The following is a 19,136-nucleotide window of genomic DNA, read 5'->3' as shown; positions in this document are numbered from 1 at the left end:
TATATTCATAAGGGCCTTAATATTTTTCATTATACAGATGATATTTTAATATGGGGAAAATCAGATACAGATCTCTATGCCTTACGTGATTTTCTCATTCCTGCATTAAAGAAAAGCGGCCTTAATGTAGCCCCTGAGAAGATACAGCTAATCCCTCCAATATCCTTCCTAGGTTCAGAGATTTCTCTAACGCAAATTCGTCCCTTAAAACCTAATGTTACCTTCCCTTCTAACCTTACTCTTGCTTCTTTACAAAGTTTTCTAGGAAATTTAAATTGGCTTAGGCAGTATCTCTATCTGCCCACAAGCTGCCTCCAACCACTGTTTGACCTGTTGAAAGGAAACAAACAGCCCTCTTCAAAACGTAAGTTAACTCCCGAGGCCTCCTTGGCACTGGAAAGGGTTAACCAGGCCGTCCAGGACATGCACCTTGTTCGATTCTCCCCCTCCTCTCCAGTAAACCTTCTAATCTTCAACTCCACCCCCACAGTAGTAGGGGCACTGTGGCAAGACCATGGGGTTCTCGAATGGCTTCACACGCCAGTAGGAGGAGCTCCAAGACTCCTCACTGAGATAGATGCGTTAGCATTCATGGTTCGCCAAGGGAGAAACAGGTCTGTGCAGGTCTTAGGGAAAGAACCGGATTTAATCATTCTGCCCTTTTCTCTCACAGATACAGAGTGGCTTATACGCCATCATTCCCGCTTTGCCATAAGCTTCGTGGGGTTTCCAGGACAAATAGATAACCATTTTCCTTCTAATAAATTGATAGCTTCTTTACCTCTTCTGCCTCTACTAGCACCTAAACTTTTCTCTCGGGATCCCATTCCCTCTGCTCCTACAATCTTTACTGATGGCGGAAAAAGGGGAGCTGCTGCCCTTATATATTACCCAGACAAACAATCTCCTAAACCTCTCTTTACTGAGCTTCCTGATAATTCCCCTCAGTACAAAGAACTTTATGCTGTTTTTCTTGCACTAAAAGCTGTACCAGAATCCTTCAACCTTTTTTCTGACAGTGTGTATACTGTTAACTTACTTCCATGGCTTGCTCGTTCGTATGTGAAAATTGATGACAACCCACTTTCCCCTCTCTTGATTCAAATCGCCTCTATGCTCTGTTCTCGAACCCAACCACTGTATATTCAACACCTTCGTTCCCACAGCCCTCTTCCTGGTTCCCTGTCCGAAGGGAATGCCGCAGTTGACCGCCTTGCCTCCACAGGAACTTTCCCAGTCTCTGTCTCTGATCCTGCTAATTTTCACTCTCTAACCCATGTTAATCTTAAAGGCCTTCAAGCTCGATTCCCTGATGTTCCTGTACCACAGTTAAAACATATCCTTGCTACATGCTCTTCTTGTGCAAATCTCATAAAGACACCTGCTATCCAGACCCTTGGGGTTAACCCCCGAGGTTTAAAAGCTAATGCTATTTGGCAAATTGATGTCACCCACATACCAAACTTTGGCAAACAAAAATATGTGTTTGTCTCAATTGATACCTTTTCTAAATTTATGTGGGCTACAGCTCAGACAGGAGAAAGTGCTAAAAAGCTTGTAAGCCATATGCTCTCTTGTTTTGCCGTTATGGGGGTCCCATTACTTTTGAAAACAGACAATGCACCTATGTTTTCAAGCAAACAATTTAAAGATTTTTGTTCCCTCTGGAATATTACTCATACCACGGGCATTCCCTACAATCCACAGGGACAAGGCATTGTCGAAAGGGCCCATCAAACACTGAAGGCTCAACTAAATAAAGATAAAGGAGGAACATATCCCCCCAATATCCAGCTAGCAAAAGCCTTAACTACGTTAAATCTCTTTAATATTTACAATAACTCAGCCTTACCCCCTATTATTCTTCACTGGCAAACACCATCTACCCTCCCATCTATTAAGGTGAAATGGAGAGACCCACTCGATAAAGTTTGGAAAGGGCCTGACCCATTATTGACCATGGGAAGGGGTTTCGCATGCATTTTCCCTCAAAATTTCTCTAAACCTGTCTGGGTTCCTGCCCGCCATGTCCGACAATACCCGCAGGATGGCGCTGTTATTCCTGAAGAACAAGAAATACTACAAGAGGACCAGATGCAGGATACATCCCAGGACCCGTAATACGACATGGCAGAACCTGCAAATCTGGCTCACAGAGACCTCTCTCCTACCCTTTCCCTGTATGTCTTATGTTATAACTGGCCAGTTGTTTTTGTGAATGAGTGTGTTAAATGACAAAATTTTTTTTCTTTTTTTTTGCATGACCCATCTGCTTGGAGTACTCTAAAAGGTTATTGGCCTTATATAAAAATGCTGGACGCAGCCAAAGTTTCTGGAGACGTCCAGAAACATTCCAAAAAAATTTTTTTCTTTCTCCCTCTTTTGAATTTTATATATAGTATTGGTATATATGTAAGTGTTTAGTCTTAAACTGTGTGACTAAAGACAGACTTAAAATTGTTTTTAAATAATGTGTTTTTATAACAAAAGTTCTTTTTCCTCCAGTTTGTTATAACTAAATGTTTATGGGTATGTCTCAAGTTTGGTAACACTAACTTAACGGTCAGAAGTGTAACCCTACAGCTACACTTTTACCAGACAAGGTAAATATTAATTGTTAAGGTAACTTACTATTTAGGTAAAAGTCTAAATGTTCAACGTGACTATTCATTCCCAAAACTAAACTATATAAATTTTATATACAGGACACCTTTGAAGGGCCCCCAAAGGTGCCCTGTAAACTATCTTGTGGAAATTAATCCACAACAGATCTGGCATCAATCTGGCACTGTAAACGTTAAAATCATTGTCACGAATATGCGTTAACTCTCTAAGCAATTTGAGTCTGTTTAAAATACATATTTTAGCTAAAATTGGTCTCAAGATCCTGCGGTAGAGGCTGCTACAGGAGGTCACATTAGATGACCTTTTAATAAATCATAAAGAGATTCTAAACCAATTATAATCATCGAGGTACCAACTATAACAAACCTATAACTTGTTACCAGTTCAAATTAACCACGAGAAGCAGATTGTTTGTGTTTCTTTCACAGGAATCCCGGAAAAACCATCTGAACCCCTGCACACCCTGACGTCACTCACTAGATGGCACGACTACCGTGGCACACCCCCCGAAAACCTAGATGTCACTCAACGTGATCTGAAGAACCTGATACACGAATTCCAAGGACAGAACTTTCTTCATGCCTGGTTACTGTTCCTGCTTCTGACCTGCTTGTTACGTGTTGGCAGTTCCAGCTAGCTATCTACAAAAGAGCAACATTCCAACGGCTGACCTCCCTCATGCAGCGTTGCATCCCCTGCCAATTCCTCCCCTAGCCATCTACTTCGGACTGAGACTTGTATCGGACTTTCTGACATACCCTATATACATTTTACACAATTTTGAAGCAGCTTATTTCCCTTCACGCTGCTGGTTTTTCATAGACTAATCCTGAGTAATTCATAGACTTTACAGACTGTTGCCTTGAGGACTATACAATGCCAAATAGCCCCTCTGTTTGGTGGGTCATGCCTCCTGCCGCCCCCTCATTATGTACCCTTGCCCTTTTCCCCACTCAAGCAGGGAATGTTCCTTTACACACCAATCCTTCCCTTCACACCCCACTGACTTTTACTTCTCCCCTTCGTGTCCCTTCCTATTTTGTTATGTCATTTAGGCTTATGTCCAAAAGGTTTCTGCCCCATGATAGTCTTTTATAGACTTTGTACATCTTATGCAATTACTAGATAGAAAGATAGAAAAGATGTAGAGATACTGTGAAGAGATGGTTGAGCAGGCTGCGCTTAAACCTATGAGATGAGTCTCTCCAGGTAAGTCTCTCTCTCTGAAGAGGGGTTGAGCACAGGAGGACATTTAAATCTCACAAGGTTGGCAGCCATTTAAGCCTTCCCTCCTCCACAGAAAGTCCTACATCTTCCCACCTGAGCATGGCATTCCTCTAAAACATTTAAGCATGCTCCATTTTTCTTTACTGTGTCCATTTAGATATAAAGGGATAGGAGGAGATGTTGCTGAGGACTTATTCTGATGCAGTCTCCACCCCCAGGTTTTTCTATGCCTCGCTAAATCCTAGAGTGCCCCCTTTCAACCAATCCTGGCCCTACACGTCACCCCTGGTTGTCGCCCAATAAAAAGCCCCCTCACCCCTCCCCTCGCTCTCTCTGGGCTCTCGGCTCTCCCTCTCTGAGGTCTCGCTCCCTGCTCTCCCCCCGTGGTCGGCCATTGCTGGCTGGCTCCACGTGGTCTGAACCAAACCTCCCCCCCATCCTATAATAAAGATCTGTGTACCCCTTTGCTCTGGACGTCCGCTCTCTTCTCCGCGGTGCAGCCCGACACCAGACCACCTCAACAACAGTCCTTGCACATAGTAGTGTGTGCAGTCAACCTGGTGTACCACTACCCACCCCCCTGAATTATTATTATTATTATTTTATTTATTTTTTTTTTAATATTTTATTTTATTTATTTATTCCCTTTTGTTGCCCTTGTTGTTTTATTGTTGTAGTTATTATTGTTGTTGTCGTCGTTGTTGGATAGGACAGAGAGAAATGGAGAGAGGAGGGGAAGACAGAGAAGGGGAGAGAAAGATAGACACCTGCAGACCTGCTTCACCGCCTGTGAAGCGACTCCCCTGCAGGTGGGGAGCCGGGGTTCGAACCGGGATCCTTATGCCGGTCCTTGTGCTTTGCGCCACCTGCGCTTAACCCCTGAATTATTTTTAAGTGAATAGATCTTAATAGTATTTGTCACAGGGTCAGGAAGTAGCACACCTGCACAGGGAACCCTTCACAACTGGCAAGGCAGTGCTGCTGGTGTCTTTCTTCCTATCTCCCTCTTCCCTTTCAATTTCTCTGTCTCTCTAAATAACATTTAAAAAATAATATCACCGGGGGAGGGGGAGGGGAAAAAGTAAATTATATCACCACACACAACCAAGGTAATTATGTAAGGGATGGAGGCGGTAACCACTCACTTTGTGGTGATCATTTCACAATCGACATTGATTGTTGACATCAGGAGCATCACATGGTATGCTTTAAATTTACATTTCTGTCAATATCTCAAAGCTGGGGAAAATCATTTGCATGCTGGAGTGGAGCTGTGTCACTCAGATCCTTTTAAGGAAGAGCTGACTGACTGGCTATGAGAGGCGGTCAGCAACCCCCTCCAACTGTCCACCCTCTTAAGGGTTGATTACATCTGACTAGACTAAACATTCCCAGAGCCAATTATCTTCTGGTAAGTCAAGCAGCATAAAAAGTCTCTAGAAGTTTTGTTTGATACAAACAACAAAGAAGTCATTTTTACCTCTCACAGCTCCGTTAGTGAGCTGAGGCTGCACTAGGACCCTAAGGAGCTTTGGAACTCCCGTTCAATACTGTGGTCTAATACACGTACATTTGTTGGCAAGTTTGTCTGTGTAAAGCCCCAATCATATATTTGGTTGTAAAACAGCTACGCACTTCATCCCTGCCCTGCATCACAGTCACAGCGTGTCTGTCATGTTGAGAAGAAAAGATTCTACTCAGGGCTTCAGATCACTGTTTTAGGCATCTGAGAAATTGGGGACGGGGGGGGGGGTGAGGGTTTCTAGAGACCGTTGCCAAAACTATTCATTTAAAAGAGAATCCCTTTCTTTCCCCTGCTGGAGTTGCAAAATCATGCTTCCAATCTTAAGACAGTTCTTGTGCAGGAGTTAAAGTTGGACCAACAAAGGGGTGCATCAGGGCTCTCAGGTAAGGCTCTCAGCTCTGGTTTCCTAGTGAACAGGTGTCTGAGGACTGAACCCGTGACTGGTATTAGAGACAAAATCTGGTGAGTGATGGGAGACCATGAGCTGTTAGATGATCTGATAGCATTTTCATCAGAACACAAAAGGAAGAGAAATAAAAGCAAAGTGAAGGAGGAGGAGATCCTAGAGGGAGATTCGATTGTCTTTTTTCACAGATTTTCCACTAACAGGAGAATATTTATAGTTGGACCTGGGCGAACTTCCAAAGCCTTACAGCACCTGCCTAGGAGGGGCGCGTCACTGCAGTGACGCTGCAGCTCTTGGCCGCTAGGTGGCGCCTGAGCCCTGTGGCTGGAAAAGAGCAAGTGTGGGAGAGGAGGGGCGGAATCTGGTCTCGAGGGGGCGGCAACCGGGAGGTGGTTCCCTCAAGGCGGGATAAAAGCAAAGGACCAGTGGCTGAGGCTCCAGCTGCCTGTGCCTGGGTTTGCAGAAGTCTCTGTCCTAGGGTGATGGCATTTAGCTCCATGCAGCCATTGCAACCTGTGGATGCCAGGTGCCCAGGCTGAAGCAGCATCCCCAGCAAGGGACCGGAGGACAAGAAGCTGATACGTAGCTGGTAAATAGCCACACTTTCTGTTTATTTGAAATTGCCCTTCTTGAAGGAAATGGTAAAGCATTAAGTTTGGGGTTTATAAAACCAACCATCAGATTTGTGGAAGTCCAGATTCCGGAGTCAGGGAAAATACTTTTTGAGGGAGGGAAACAACGCTCTCTGTCCTTCAATTTCCAACCTAAATTTAGGAATTAAAGGCAGTAGGTTTTTGTATGTGATTGCTCTGGCCCAGGTTATAATCTTGGTGACAGTGCTGAATCCACCTGCTGGGTCCTGAGTGAGGACAAATGGTAAGAAGGCTCACATCTGCCTCTCACAAGAGAAGAGGGTCCTCTGTATCCTTCAGGTATCTGAACTCACTTGAGGTAAAAATCAGTGCAAAAGCTTAGAGAAGACAACAATTAGAAAATTTGAGGGATTTGGTAGGCTGTGAGTTGGGGGCGCTTTGAGAGTGATCTTGTGTGTCCAGACAACGTAAAGGTGAAGCTGTCCTGGGCATAGAGACTTGTGAAAGCCTGGACAGAACAGACTGTCACACCTGGAAGCCTGTGTATTGGAGTCACACTATTTGTAGCTTAGAAGTGGGGGGGGGGGAGGGGGCTGCCGTGACCACACAGTGATGGGCTGGGTCCACTGACCCCTGTTCTTAGGTTCTGCTTCCTTCTAACATGCTGTTGTGTTTACTTAGTAGCTTGCTGACCCCTCTCAAACGTAAATGAACCACCTTTTTTTACAGCAAGTTTGCTGGCAAGAAGAGGAGCAATGAATTCCTCATTTTACCTGCATTTCTTGGACTTGAACCTGAATGCCACAGAAGGCAACTTTTTGGAACCAAGTGTCAAGAACAAGTCTTCACCGTGCGAGGACATGGGCATTGCTGTGGAGGTGTTTCTGATGCTGGGCCTCATCAGTCTCTTGGAGAACATCTTGGTCATCGGAGCCATTGTGAAGAACAAGAACTTGCACTCACCCATGTATTTCTTTGTGTGTAGTCTGGCGGTCGCTGACATGCTGGTGAGCATGTCCAATGCCTGGGAGACCATCGCCATTTATTTAATTAATAATAAGCACTTGGTGATAGCGGACGCCTTTGTGCGTCACCTTGACAATGTGTTTGACTCCATGATTTGCATTTCTGTGGTGGCGTCCATGTGCAGTTTGCTGGCCATTGCTGTGGATAGGTACGTCACCATCTTCTATGCCCTGCGCTACCACCATATCATGACGGTCAGGCGCTCTGGGCTGATCATCACATGCATTTGGACCTTCTGCATAGGCTGTGGCATCGTCTTCATCGTTTACTACGAGTCCACCTATGTCATCATTTGTCTCATCTCCATGTTCTTCACCATGCTGTTCCTCATGGTGTCTCTGTATATACACATGTTCCTCCTGGCCCGAACTCACGTCAAGCGGATTGCAGCTCTGCCCAGATACAGTTCTGTACGGCAAAGGACCAGCATGAAGGGCGCTGTCACCCTGACCATGTTGCTGGGTGTTTTCATCGTGTGCTGGGCTCCCTTCTTTCTGCATCTCATTCTGATGATTTCCTGTCCTCAGAACATCTACTGCTCCTGCTTTATGTCTCACTTCAACATGTACCTCATACTCATCATGTGTAATTCTGTGATTGATCCTCTGATTTATGCCTTCCGCAGCCAAGAGATGCGGAAGACATTTAAAGAGATCATTTGTTGCCATGGTTTCAGAATACCCTGTAAGTTCCCTAGTAGATATTAAAGCGGAAACTTCTCAGATTCCACAGGCAGAGCCACTACACCAGCCCGGCAGTCTACGCGGAAACTTCTCTTTGTGACTGTCTTTTTTTTGTTTCCATAATGGTAAGGTCAGTCAGGTGCAGCCAAGAGGTCAGCAAGAAAACCGGATGTCAAAAGCGTGCATTTTCTTTCTCTTTTTTTTCCATCGCAACTTTGTGTTATGTTCTGTGGCGGCTACCGGGTCACACTTAGACACACTGCTTTTTCATTTGGGGAAATGGTCTCTGGCAAGATGTTACTGCCCTGTTTTCCTGGGTTTTCTTGTTTGTCTGTTTCCTCCTGTTCCATTGCTTTTTCTAGGGGACAGGTGTCGATCTGTTATTTAATGAGTCTGGGTGCAGCTCTAAGCAGGGAGAAGAGCTGGTTATGTCTGAAAGAAAAGCTGTGAATGTTTACATTATGTCTGATTGCTTTCTCTCCCCGGAGTGAGTTCCAGGACTTCATTCCACATTCCTAGTTGTTTTTAACGCGTGCTTTGCAGCGCAGGCGAGAGTGGTGAAATTCCTTCTATGAAGCAATCCCATTTCCTGTGTTGTAGGTCTCTTTCCCTGCACTTCTGGTTTTATGGCATGTGTCCATAATTGTTCAGGATGGGGTGTTCCTAAATATGCTTCTTCCAGTCATGGTTTTTCACTTACTCAGACATCAAACTTCAGGTCTGGGAATCTGGAGACATGGTTTGCCTCACAGCAGCCTTGTGACCCTGGGTCCATCTCCACCCTCTCTAGGTCCCAGGATTCTTCATCCACCTTAAAGGCGTGGTTCTTATAATGCTCACACTCCAGCTCCTTAGTTTGGATGTGGATATTTCCTCTTTTGTTTTGGATATTCATAGCTAGGCATTTCCCAGGGAAAGGGGAGATGTAAACCGAGCAGGAGACCGGTAGGGCTGTACAACAAGAAACCACTAGAGCTTGCGGAGCAGAGAAACTCCTTGCACACACATGTAAAGAACATATAAATAAAACCCTGCCCCTAGCAACTTAGAATGGGGGTGGGCATGGGGTGAGGGGGATGTGCTTGTGCAAGCAGGAGACTGCAAGAGACATCCAAATCTTGGCAAGTGTCAAAATTAGCAAGTAGCCATCAGGGAAGGTTTACAGAGGGGAGCTGGGGAGCCCAGAGATGGTAGCACAGCAAGTTAAGTGCACATAGCATGAAGCACAAGGACCGGCAGCATAAGGACCCCAGTTCGATCCCCTGTCTCCCCACCTGTAGGGGGGTTGTTTCACAGGTAGTGAAGCAGGTCTGCAGGTGTCTGTCTTTCTCTCCCCTCTCTGTCTTCCCCTCCTCTCTCCATTTCTCTCTGTCCTATTCAACAATAACAACAAAGGCAACAAAAATGGGGGGGGGGAAATGGCCTCCAGGAGCAGTGGTTATAATGCAGGCACCAAGTCCCAGTGATAACCCTGGAGGTAATTAATTGATTAATTAATTAATCAATTAATTAGAGCATTTGGTCCTTCAGATGCTCCCTATTCCCTTTAGCTGGACGTGTAGCCATGTATCCATGAGAGGGAAGTAGTGATGCCTGGGAGCTGATGAGGATGAACCACGGTCGGTGCTTTTGGAGTCTCTCAGCCTCTCAGCTACCTTGCTTGCCCTGCCTGGCCCCGCACCCGTTTGCGAGAGCTGTTTCTGCCACAGAGCAAGCACTCGAATGCTGTTTGCTGTTGTTGCTGCATGAACGTGTGTGTACTTGCTCCGCCCTCTGAGTGCTGAGTGAAGTTACTAGAGTTCTGAAGCGACCTACTGGTTCACACTGGAGCTCCACCTGGGAGCTCTGACCCCCTTGGATCAACTCTCCTCTCTGGGCACTCCGTGACTTCAGACAGGCCTGACCTTGTCCAGAAAGACCTTTAAGGAAGTGCCCGTATCTTTTCATCTCTAAATGAACTACAGATATAACCCAGGCAATCAGATGTGTCTTCACTTAGTGGGAATACACATATCTATACCTGATAAGCTTGTAAATAAGCTTACCCTTAAAACAATTTTTCCCCCAAATGATCTGTAGAACTGTCAAATAGCACATGGGAGTGTATTGTAATTGCTTCTGCTTTTGTAGTTACCTTTGTTTCTAAGCATTTAAAAACATTTTTCAATGAAATGGTTAATACACTGCAGAGACCAGACCTCCCACTTCAACAAGACATTCAGGTTGTTGATGGTCTTCTGGTCAACCTGTCAGTAAGCTCTGCGAATGAGAAGACATCTTCATTGATGAATTCTGATGAGACTTCCTTTACAGTATTTATTGCCTGTACAGTCATTGTATCTCAGTTCATAATGTTTTAACTTCTGGAAATAAAGTAATATTGTACACTTGGCCTCATGTACTCTCTCTCCTAGAACAAACACGTGTCTGGGGACTGTCACTCATTAGTGTTTATTTAGTGTGGAGTTAGAAATATTGCTTCTTGTAGAATCCATTTTTTAATATTTTAATTTAATTTAATGTATTATTGGAATAGAGAAAAATTGAGGGAGGGGGAAGCTGACCCCCTGCAGGTGCAGACCAGGGGTTTGAACCCGAGTCCTTGTGCAATATAGTGTGTGCACTTGACCAGGGGTGCAACCACCTGGCCCCCTTTTTTAGAGAATCTCAGCCACCAAAGAGCTGATGGAGTTTGAATTATTTCAAGACATGGCTATTTCAAGAGACGTGATAACATTCATAATTCAAAATACTACATATAATTAATTGTGAACTAATACAATTCTCACTTGTACTAATTACCTTTGGATGCATTTGACGCACTATTCGAAAGGGTTGAGGTATGGAAAAGAATGAGCGGAACATAAGTAGGTTCAGTGAATTGAGTTGAACAGAATACAAAAGATTCAAGGGGGGGGTCGGGCGGTGGCGCAGTGGGTTAAGCGCATGTGGCAAAGCGCAAGGACCGGCGTAAGGATCCCGGTTCTAGCCCCCGGCTCCTCACCTGCAGGGGAGTCGCTTCACAGGCGGTGAAGCAGGTCTGCAGGTGTCTGTCTTTCTCTCCCCCTCTCTGTCTTCCCCTCCTCTCTCCGTTTCTCTCTGTCATATCCAACAACAAACAACATCAACAATGGTAATAATAATAACCACAATGAGGCTACAACAACAAGGGCAACAAAAGGGGAGAAAATGGCCTCCAGGAGTGGTGAATTCATGGTGCAGGCACCGAGCCCAGCAATAATCCTGGAGGAAAAAAAAAAAAAAAAGATGCAAGGTGAGAGAGTAACCATATGAATGCATTCAATATTTCTGGAGGGTAAGCTTAATACATTGTTAAGCTTGGGATCAACAAGGTAACTCATCTCCAAGTGTGTCTGCTATACTCTGTGCCCAGCCCAGTCTTGTGACCCCAGTCTCTGCCATACTGAGGTGAGCTTGGATGCTGTGGTCTCTCTATCTCTTTCTAGCTGAAAAAGCAAAAAAAGTCCATCCAAAGTGGTGAGGCCCCAGTGACAGAGGGGGAAAAAGTTAAGACCAGACTAGGCAGATAGCTCACTGGGTAGGGTATGTGCCTTGTGGTGCAGACAGTCCAGGTTTGAGCCCTCTACCACATTGAGAGGCTTCATGGCACCAGAGTAAATTCCAGTGCTGTGGTGTCTCTCCCTCTCTTTGTCTTTCTGAATGAAAAAGTTGCCATGGAGCCGTGAAATCATGTAAGCACAGTGACAAGAAGCCACAAAAGAATTACTAAGTTGGCAACTTCTATGTTATGTGTATTCTACCATAAACTTATTTTTTATTTTATTTTTTTATTTTAATATTATTGTTTTCTTTTTTTTTCCCTTCAAGGTTATCGCTGGGGTTCAATGCCTTGCTTTACAAATCCACTCTCAATGGCCATTTTTTTCCATTTTTTTCTCTCTCACTGTAAAGGTTTGCCAAACATTAAAAAAAAATTAGGGGGGATTAATGGTTTACAGTTGACAGTAAAATACAATAGCTTGTACATACATAAAATTTCCCAGTTTTCCATAACGATTCAACCCCACTAGATCTTCTGATTTATTTCAATTTTCATTTGACAAGACAGAGAGAAATTGAGGGGGGAGGGGAGAGAGAGAGGGAGAGAGAAAGACACCTGCAGACCTGCTTCACCCCTTATGAAGCATTCCCCCTGTAGGTGAGGAGCAGGGGGCTTGAACCCAGGTCCTTACACAGGGTGATACATGTGCTTAACTAGGGACATCACTGCTCAGCCTTGTACCACAAACTTCTAAGTGAACGAATAAGTTATATAGTGAGAGGTTTGAAGACTTTTTTTTTTTTTGCAATAGCAAGAGCCTTTATTATCAAGCTTAAGCTTGCGCCGCCGAAGACATTTTAATAATAAAAGAAAAAAGATTCAAGAAAGTTTAGCATCAGGGACGTTAGGGTGGCCAGCTGAAGTGACTAGGCAGAAGGGAAAACTCTTCTCAGTCAGATCCATAAAAGATAAAGTTAAGGAGCTGGGTGGTGGTGCTCCTGGCCGAGTTCCCGTCACAAGGACCCCAGTCCCCACCTGTGGGGAGAAACTTCACAAGCAGGGAAGCACGACTGCAGGTGTATCCCTCTCTCCCGATCTCCCCCTTTCCTCTCAATTTCACGACTGCAGGTGTCCCCCCCTCCCAATCTCCCCCTTTCCTCTCAATTTCTCTCTGCCCTATCAAATAAATATTATTTTTAAAAACATAATAATTGAAAGTTGAATAATATAACAGGGAAGTACCTGCTTGGACTGGGGAGGAGAAGAAACTGGGAGAAGGAGGTAAAAGGGAGATGAAAAGAGTTTACAATTCTGCCTAAAAGCATTTTACTCTTGTTCTTGGCGCTTTCTCTCTCTCTCTCTCTCTCTCTCTCTCTCTCTCTCTTTCTCTATCTCTATCTGTTTTTGCAGAGTTCTAGACTAGTGTGTGAGAGAGAGCCTATCATCAGGGTTGGCTGTCTTTTCCTCACTGAAATGTGCTTTTCTGAGGCCCAGAGTCACTGACGAAGCAAGGGAAATCGGAGGCCCTGAGAGGCCAGTCCTGGCGGATCAAATGTCTAAAGAGAGCTGTGATTTTTCGGGGTACTCAGCTGCCACTGCCTCCTTTGTCTCTCCTGAAGCTGCTCCCCCACCCCATGGCTAACCACCAGGCAATTCCAGAAATTTTCCCCACATGTCCCATCGATGCAAAGAATTTTATCAGTGGTTTGTAAAGAACTTTTTTTTCTTTTTTATTTAAGAAAGGATTAATTAACAAAACCATAGGGTAGGAGGGGTACAATCCCACACAATTCCCACCACCCAATCTCCATATCCCACCCCATCCCCTGATAGCTTTCCCATTCTCTAGCCCTCTGGGAGCATGGACCCAGGATCATTGTGGGTTGCAGAAGGTGGAAGGTCTGGCTTCTGTAATTGCTTCCCCGCTGAACATGGACGTTGACTGGTCGGTCCATACTCCCACTCTGCCTCTCTCTTTCCCTAGTAGGGTGGGTCTCTGGGGAAGCTGAGCTCCAGGACACATTGGTGGGGTCTTCAGTCCAGGGAAGCCTGGCCAGCATCCTGATGACATCTGGAACCTGGTGACTGAAAAGTTTATAAAGTTCTTAACAATATGCAGTGCTGCGGATCTAACCTAGGATTCTGTACATACAAACCCAATGCCTTATCACTGAGTGTTTCCTTTGCTCTGTTAGAGGAATTTCTTAAAGGTAATTAAAAATATATGTATTTATTTTGGAGAGAGAGAGAGAGAGAAGAGAGCATTGCTCTGGCATATGCAGTGCTGGGAATCAAACGGAGACCTCAAGCACACAAGTCCCCCCCCCCCCAGCCCGCCACCCTGTCCCACCACCACACACACACACCTATCTGCCATCTTTCTATCTTTTGGGCTGCTGAAGTTAAGTGCTTTGCTTGTTTGTCTGTTTGTAGAACTGCCAGCAGGAGCTTCTTCCAGTACCATAGCACTTCCCGTGGTCATGAACCTAGACCACAGTCATAGCAAAGCAGACTCCCTAGCTGGTGAGCTATTCCTTCTGCCTCTGAAGTTAAGCTTTCAAATTAGTAGTATACTTATGTCAAACCAAACTGTGGTTTCTCTCATTCACTAAGAAGACAAAAGTGTTCTTAAGCTGTGGTCATCTTTTAGTGACAGAGTGTAAACCACTTAAATACTCCTGGCCTAAGAGCCATGAAGCTTTACAGTCAAATGCTATGCCCTTCGCAGCAGCAGGACACAGAGCTGGATACACTTACTACAATTTCTTCAGGATTAAACATGTTCAAAGGCAAGGGGAATTAAAACTGCAGATCAGAACTACCTAAAACTAATTTAAAGAGAAACTTACATCCTTCCCCCACCCACCGACACATACTGTTTTCCAGAGCTAAGATTTCTAGCTCTAATAACAAGATTTCTTTTGAATAAATTCAAGTTATTACTTCCTGAAGAACCAAAAGACTGCATGACTCTAATCACCTCACTGGAGCCTATTCCTGAACTTTGGGTTCCACAACTAGGAAAATCTGACGAATTCACCTAATGTAGACTAACTCCATGTTCACCAATTAACTTTAACCAAATCATATAAAATAATATAATATACTGTGACACCATACATAAAAACTTTAAATAGCATCTGGCCTTGAGGCAACTAACTAGAGCCTATAAATAATATGAATAAATAAAACAAACCATGAAAATAGACATAGGTTAGACATATCCCACTAGGGAAAAATAGAAACAGGCTAGGGATGTGGATTGACCTTTCAACACCCATGTCCAGCAGACAAGCAATTACAGAAGCCAGACATCCCACTTTCTGCACCCCATAAAGATCTTAGGTCCATATCCCCAGAGGGATAAAGAATAGGGAAGTTTCCAGTGGAGGGGATGGGATATGGAACTCTGGTGGTGGGAATTGTATGGAATTGTACCTCTTATCCTACAACCTAGTCCACCATTATTAAATCACTTTAAAGTAGGTGGACAGATGTAGAACCTAGCTAAGATAAGTAATGAAGGAAATATGCTGAGGTCTGACTCCCTGTTCTCACGGGAAGGACTTATCTTGCTGAAACAGACTGGAGGCGGTGTGCTAAGAATAAGTAGACCCTTCCTCACACTGGATCGACCCCTGCCAGCATGGATGTCTCCCACCAGAAATAGGTCATAAATCCGACTACCTGGGCCACAACCAAAGGCTGGAGGGACCAGGGGTGCCTGTTGGGAGCTGTGAATAGACACTCCCTCCTGGCCTTTGGGGGTGAGTAGTGAAGAAAGAGTGGCAGAACTGAACCGTAGACCACAAGAGTTCAACGTTGAAATGGCAAAGGGAACAGCTGCGATATGGTGATTTATGGGAAATCTATTTACTTACTTATTTATTTATTTGGCTACCAGGGCCATCTCTGGGGCTTGTTACCACTCTTCTGCTTTTCTCTTTTGTTTTCTTTTTGATAGAGACTGAGAGACAGAGAGAGATAGAAAAAGGAGAGAGAGGATGGAGAGAGGCGATATACCTGCGGTGATATATTGCTCTACCACTTAGGAAGCTTCCCTCCTACTGGTGGAGATCAAGAGCCTGAGCCCTGTCCCTGGCACATGGTAATGTGTGTGCTCTATGGGTGGGTCACTACACAGCCTCTAGGTGTTTGGTCATTAACATGACCAACATTTATTGTCCACACACACACACACACACACACACACACACTTTTTTAAAGCCTAGGACCTTGCACGTATGTGACTTTAAAAAAAAATTTCTTATTGGATAGAGACAGAAAGAAATTGAGAGAGGAGGAGAGATAGAGAGGGAGAGACAAAGAGACACCTGCAGCCCTGCTTTCCCTCTTGTGAAACCTCCCACAGCAGGTGGGGACAATGGGCTTGAACCCAGGTCCTTGTGCACTATGGTGTGTGCACTTAACCAAGTGTGCCACCACCTGGCCCCCACATATGTGGCTTTACAACCCTCCTAAGTTGCTTTTTCATTCAGATGACAGAGAGAGAGAGAGAGAGATAGCCCGTCTGCCATACTGACTCCTATGTGGCGCTGGAACTTGCACCTGGACCACTCACACAACAAACCACATGCCGTCCCAGTGAGCTATCAATCTGACCCTCTCATACACACCTGCTCTCCTTTTTTTTTTCTTTCTTTTAAAAATTTATTTAAAAAGGGAGACATTATCAAAACCGTAGGATAGGAGGGGTACAACTCCACACAATTCCCGCCTCCAGATCTCTATATCCTATCCCCTCTGATGGCTTTCCCATTCTCTATCCCTCTGGGAGTATGGACCAAAGGTCATTGTGGGTTGCAGAAGGCGGAAGGTCTGGCTGACCTGCTCTCCTTCTAATGTTCCAAGTCTCAGCTTCCCCCAAAGCTTAAGGACCTACAGGGAGATTGCCTAAGGGGTCTTTTGTCATGTTAATGAGGCACCTTTTTGAGAAAACACTGGAGTGGAACTCAGGAGCTGGTTGCTAGGAAGCCAACATGAACAGCAAGTGTCGTTTTTTTTTGCCTCCAGTGTTATTGCCGGTGCCTGCACCATGAATCCACTTCTCCTGGGGACCATTTTTTTCCCTTTTGTTGCCCTTGTTGTTTTATCATTGTTGTGGTTATTATTATTGTTTCTTTTTTCCTTTTTTAAAATTTCTTTATTGGAGAATTAATGTTTTACAGATTATTATTATTGTTTTTGTTGCTGTCATTGGATAGGACAGAGAGAAATGGAGAGAGGAGGGGAAGACAGAGAAGGGGAGAAAAAGATAGACACCTACAGACCTGCTTCATCGCCTGTGAAGCGACTCCCCTGCAGGTGGGGAGCCAGGGGCTCAAACTGGGATCCTTATGCCAGTCCTTGCGCTTTGCATCACATGCGCTTAAACCTCTGAGCTACCTCCCGACTCTCAACAAATGGAATTTTTAATCAAAGCCTCTGGATCTTCAGAGAGGGAAGTTCTGGAAGTTGAGTTCAATGGCCAATGCCAGTGAAACGACCATATCTCTTTAATGAAATTTCTACAAGCCCCAACAGGGAGGCTTCAGAAAGCATCCTGGTTGGTGAACAGGTTAAGATTTAGGGAGAATCATACATCTGGGAAGGTGTGAAATTTCCAAGCCGTTCCCTCTTAGCTCTCCCATTGCGCTGCTTTCACCTAGCTCTTCCTGGACAATAAATATCCTTTGAAAAAATAATGTTGAGAAAAGTGATAGTTGTATTAGTAAAAATCCATTTAAGTACTTTAAGAAGAAATATTCTTTCTATTGACAGAGCTCAGTAAGAGCACCTTACTAGGGGAGGGAATAGATAGCATAATAGTTATGCAAAGAGACTCCCTGGCACCACCACAAACCAGAGCTGAACAGAGCTCTGGTAAAAAAACAGACTAACAAAAACCTCACTAACTTTGTTTCTATACTTGAGTTGGTAGTGAGAGTGGTGACCTGACAACTACCATAGGGAGACAAGAAATTGTCGTCGTGTATCAACTACTACTCTGTAAACCATTATTTTCCCCCAATAAAATGATCTGGAAAAAAATATACATAAATACATGCTATGATGTTCAGAGTTATGTGCAGATAAGTGTCTCATTCAAGTGAAGTACAGACTTCATCACCCAGACTTTTCAGTGAAATCTGAGATCTCACAGGAATCTTTAGTTTGGGTTCTATCAACTATGATTTGCCTTTGTTCATCTCTTTTTTCATTTCTACAAGCATTTGATTCTGGATTTTGACACTTTGTTGTGTGGTACATTACACATTGAGAAGTGTTATGTCTCTTTGTTGACCTGAACCTGCATCATGTATGGTACTAGGGCTTTTTGTTGTTATTGTTGTTTGTTTAGTTTTGTTCTAAGTAATAGTCCTTGTTTTAGATTATTTTTTTTTAAATTATTTTTCTTTCTTTTTGGATAAATCTTGAGAAAAATTGAGAGGGGAGGAGAAGAGAAGAGAGGAGAGGAGGGGAGGGGAGGGGAGACGGGAGAGGAGAGGAGAGGGGAAAGGGAAGGAGAGGAGAGGGGAGGAGAGGAGAGGAGAGGAGAGGAGAGGAGAGGAGAGGAGAGGAGAGGAGAGGAGAGGAGAGGAGAGGAGAGGAGAGGAGAGGAGAGGAGAGGAGAGGAGAGGAGAGGAGAGGAGAGGAGAGGGGAGAGGAGACTTGGGTTTGAACTCAGGTGCTAGCTCATGGTAATGTGTGGTCCTGCCAGGTATGCTAATACCTAACCCCTTAGATTCAATTTTCAAATATTAATATAGTCATTCATTTGGGGGTCTTAAATTATTTTGATTGCTTTTCCTTTTAGAACTCCAAATGTGTGTGTGTGTGTGCGTTAGACTTTTTCTTACTGTTCCACAGTTCTCAGATATTATTTTTAGTTCTTTCACTCATTTTTCTTTCATTATTATAGTTTGTATAGTTACCTACTTCTCTGCTCTATGTCTAAGTTTCCTGATTATTTCTTCACCTATTGCTGCTGGTAAACTTGGTGACAGAATTCCTCATCTCTGACTGTATACATTTTATTTTATTTATTTTAAGCTTTGCCTTTTAAATTTTTTATTTACTCTTTTTTTTTTTGAGTTAGAGACAGAGAGAAACTGAGTTCTGAATCCTCAATCCCTCCACTGGAGCTACTGAAGTTCTTCCAAGGGAAGGAGATAGGGAGTAAGAGAGGCACTCACAGCATTGCTTCACCGTTTTTTTTTTTCCTAGAATGGTTTGATTTTAACTTTTACGGTTTAATTTTTTTTTAATTTTTTTATATTTTATTTATTTATTTTCTCTTTTGTTGTCCTTATTGTTTTTCATTGTTGTTGTAGTTATTATTGTTATTGATGTTGTCGTTGTTAGATAGGACAGAGAGAAATGGAGAGAGGAGGGGAAGACAGAGAGGGGGAGAGAAAGACAGACACCTGCAGACCTGCTTCACCGCCTGTGAAGCGACTCCCCTGCAGGTGGGGAGCCGGGGGCTCGAACCAGGATCCTTATGCCGACCTTGTGCTTTGCGCCACCT

At 44.1% G+C, this 19,136-nt stretch overlaps 1 protein-coding gene across 1 annotated transcript; it reads left to right on the top strand.

The window, feature by feature from the left end:
- Positions 1-5,649: 5,649 nt before the first annotated feature.
- On the top strand, positions 5,650-10,477 carry MC5R (melanocortin 5 receptor). The gene is made up of 2 exons (XM_060200601.1): positions 5,650-6,372; positions 7,106-10,477. The coding sequence occupies exon 2, from the start codon at positions 7,132-7,134 to the stop codon at positions 8,107-8,109; it is 978 nt and encodes a 325-aa protein (XP_060056584.1). The 5' UTR covers positions 5,650-6,372; positions 7,106-7,131; the 3' UTR covers positions 8,110-10,477.
- The last annotated feature ends 8,659 nt before the right edge of the window (positions 10,478-19,136 follow it).

Source organism: Erinaceus europaeus, chromosome 10 (assembly GCF_950295315.1).
Source record: "Erinaceus europaeus chromosome 10, mEriEur2.1, whole genome shotgun sequence".
Lineage (NCBI taxonomy): Eukaryota > Metazoa > Chordata > Mammalia > Eulipotyphla > Erinaceidae > Erinaceus > Erinaceus europaeus.
This window is presented reverse-complemented; position numbering and strand designations above follow the sequence as displayed.

Bases quoted from the DNA above. Each gene is read 5' to 3' on its own strand.
- MC5R (XM_060200601.1), top strand. From the start codon at position 7,132: ATGAATTCCTCATTTTACCTGCATTTCTTGGACTTGAACCTGAATGCC.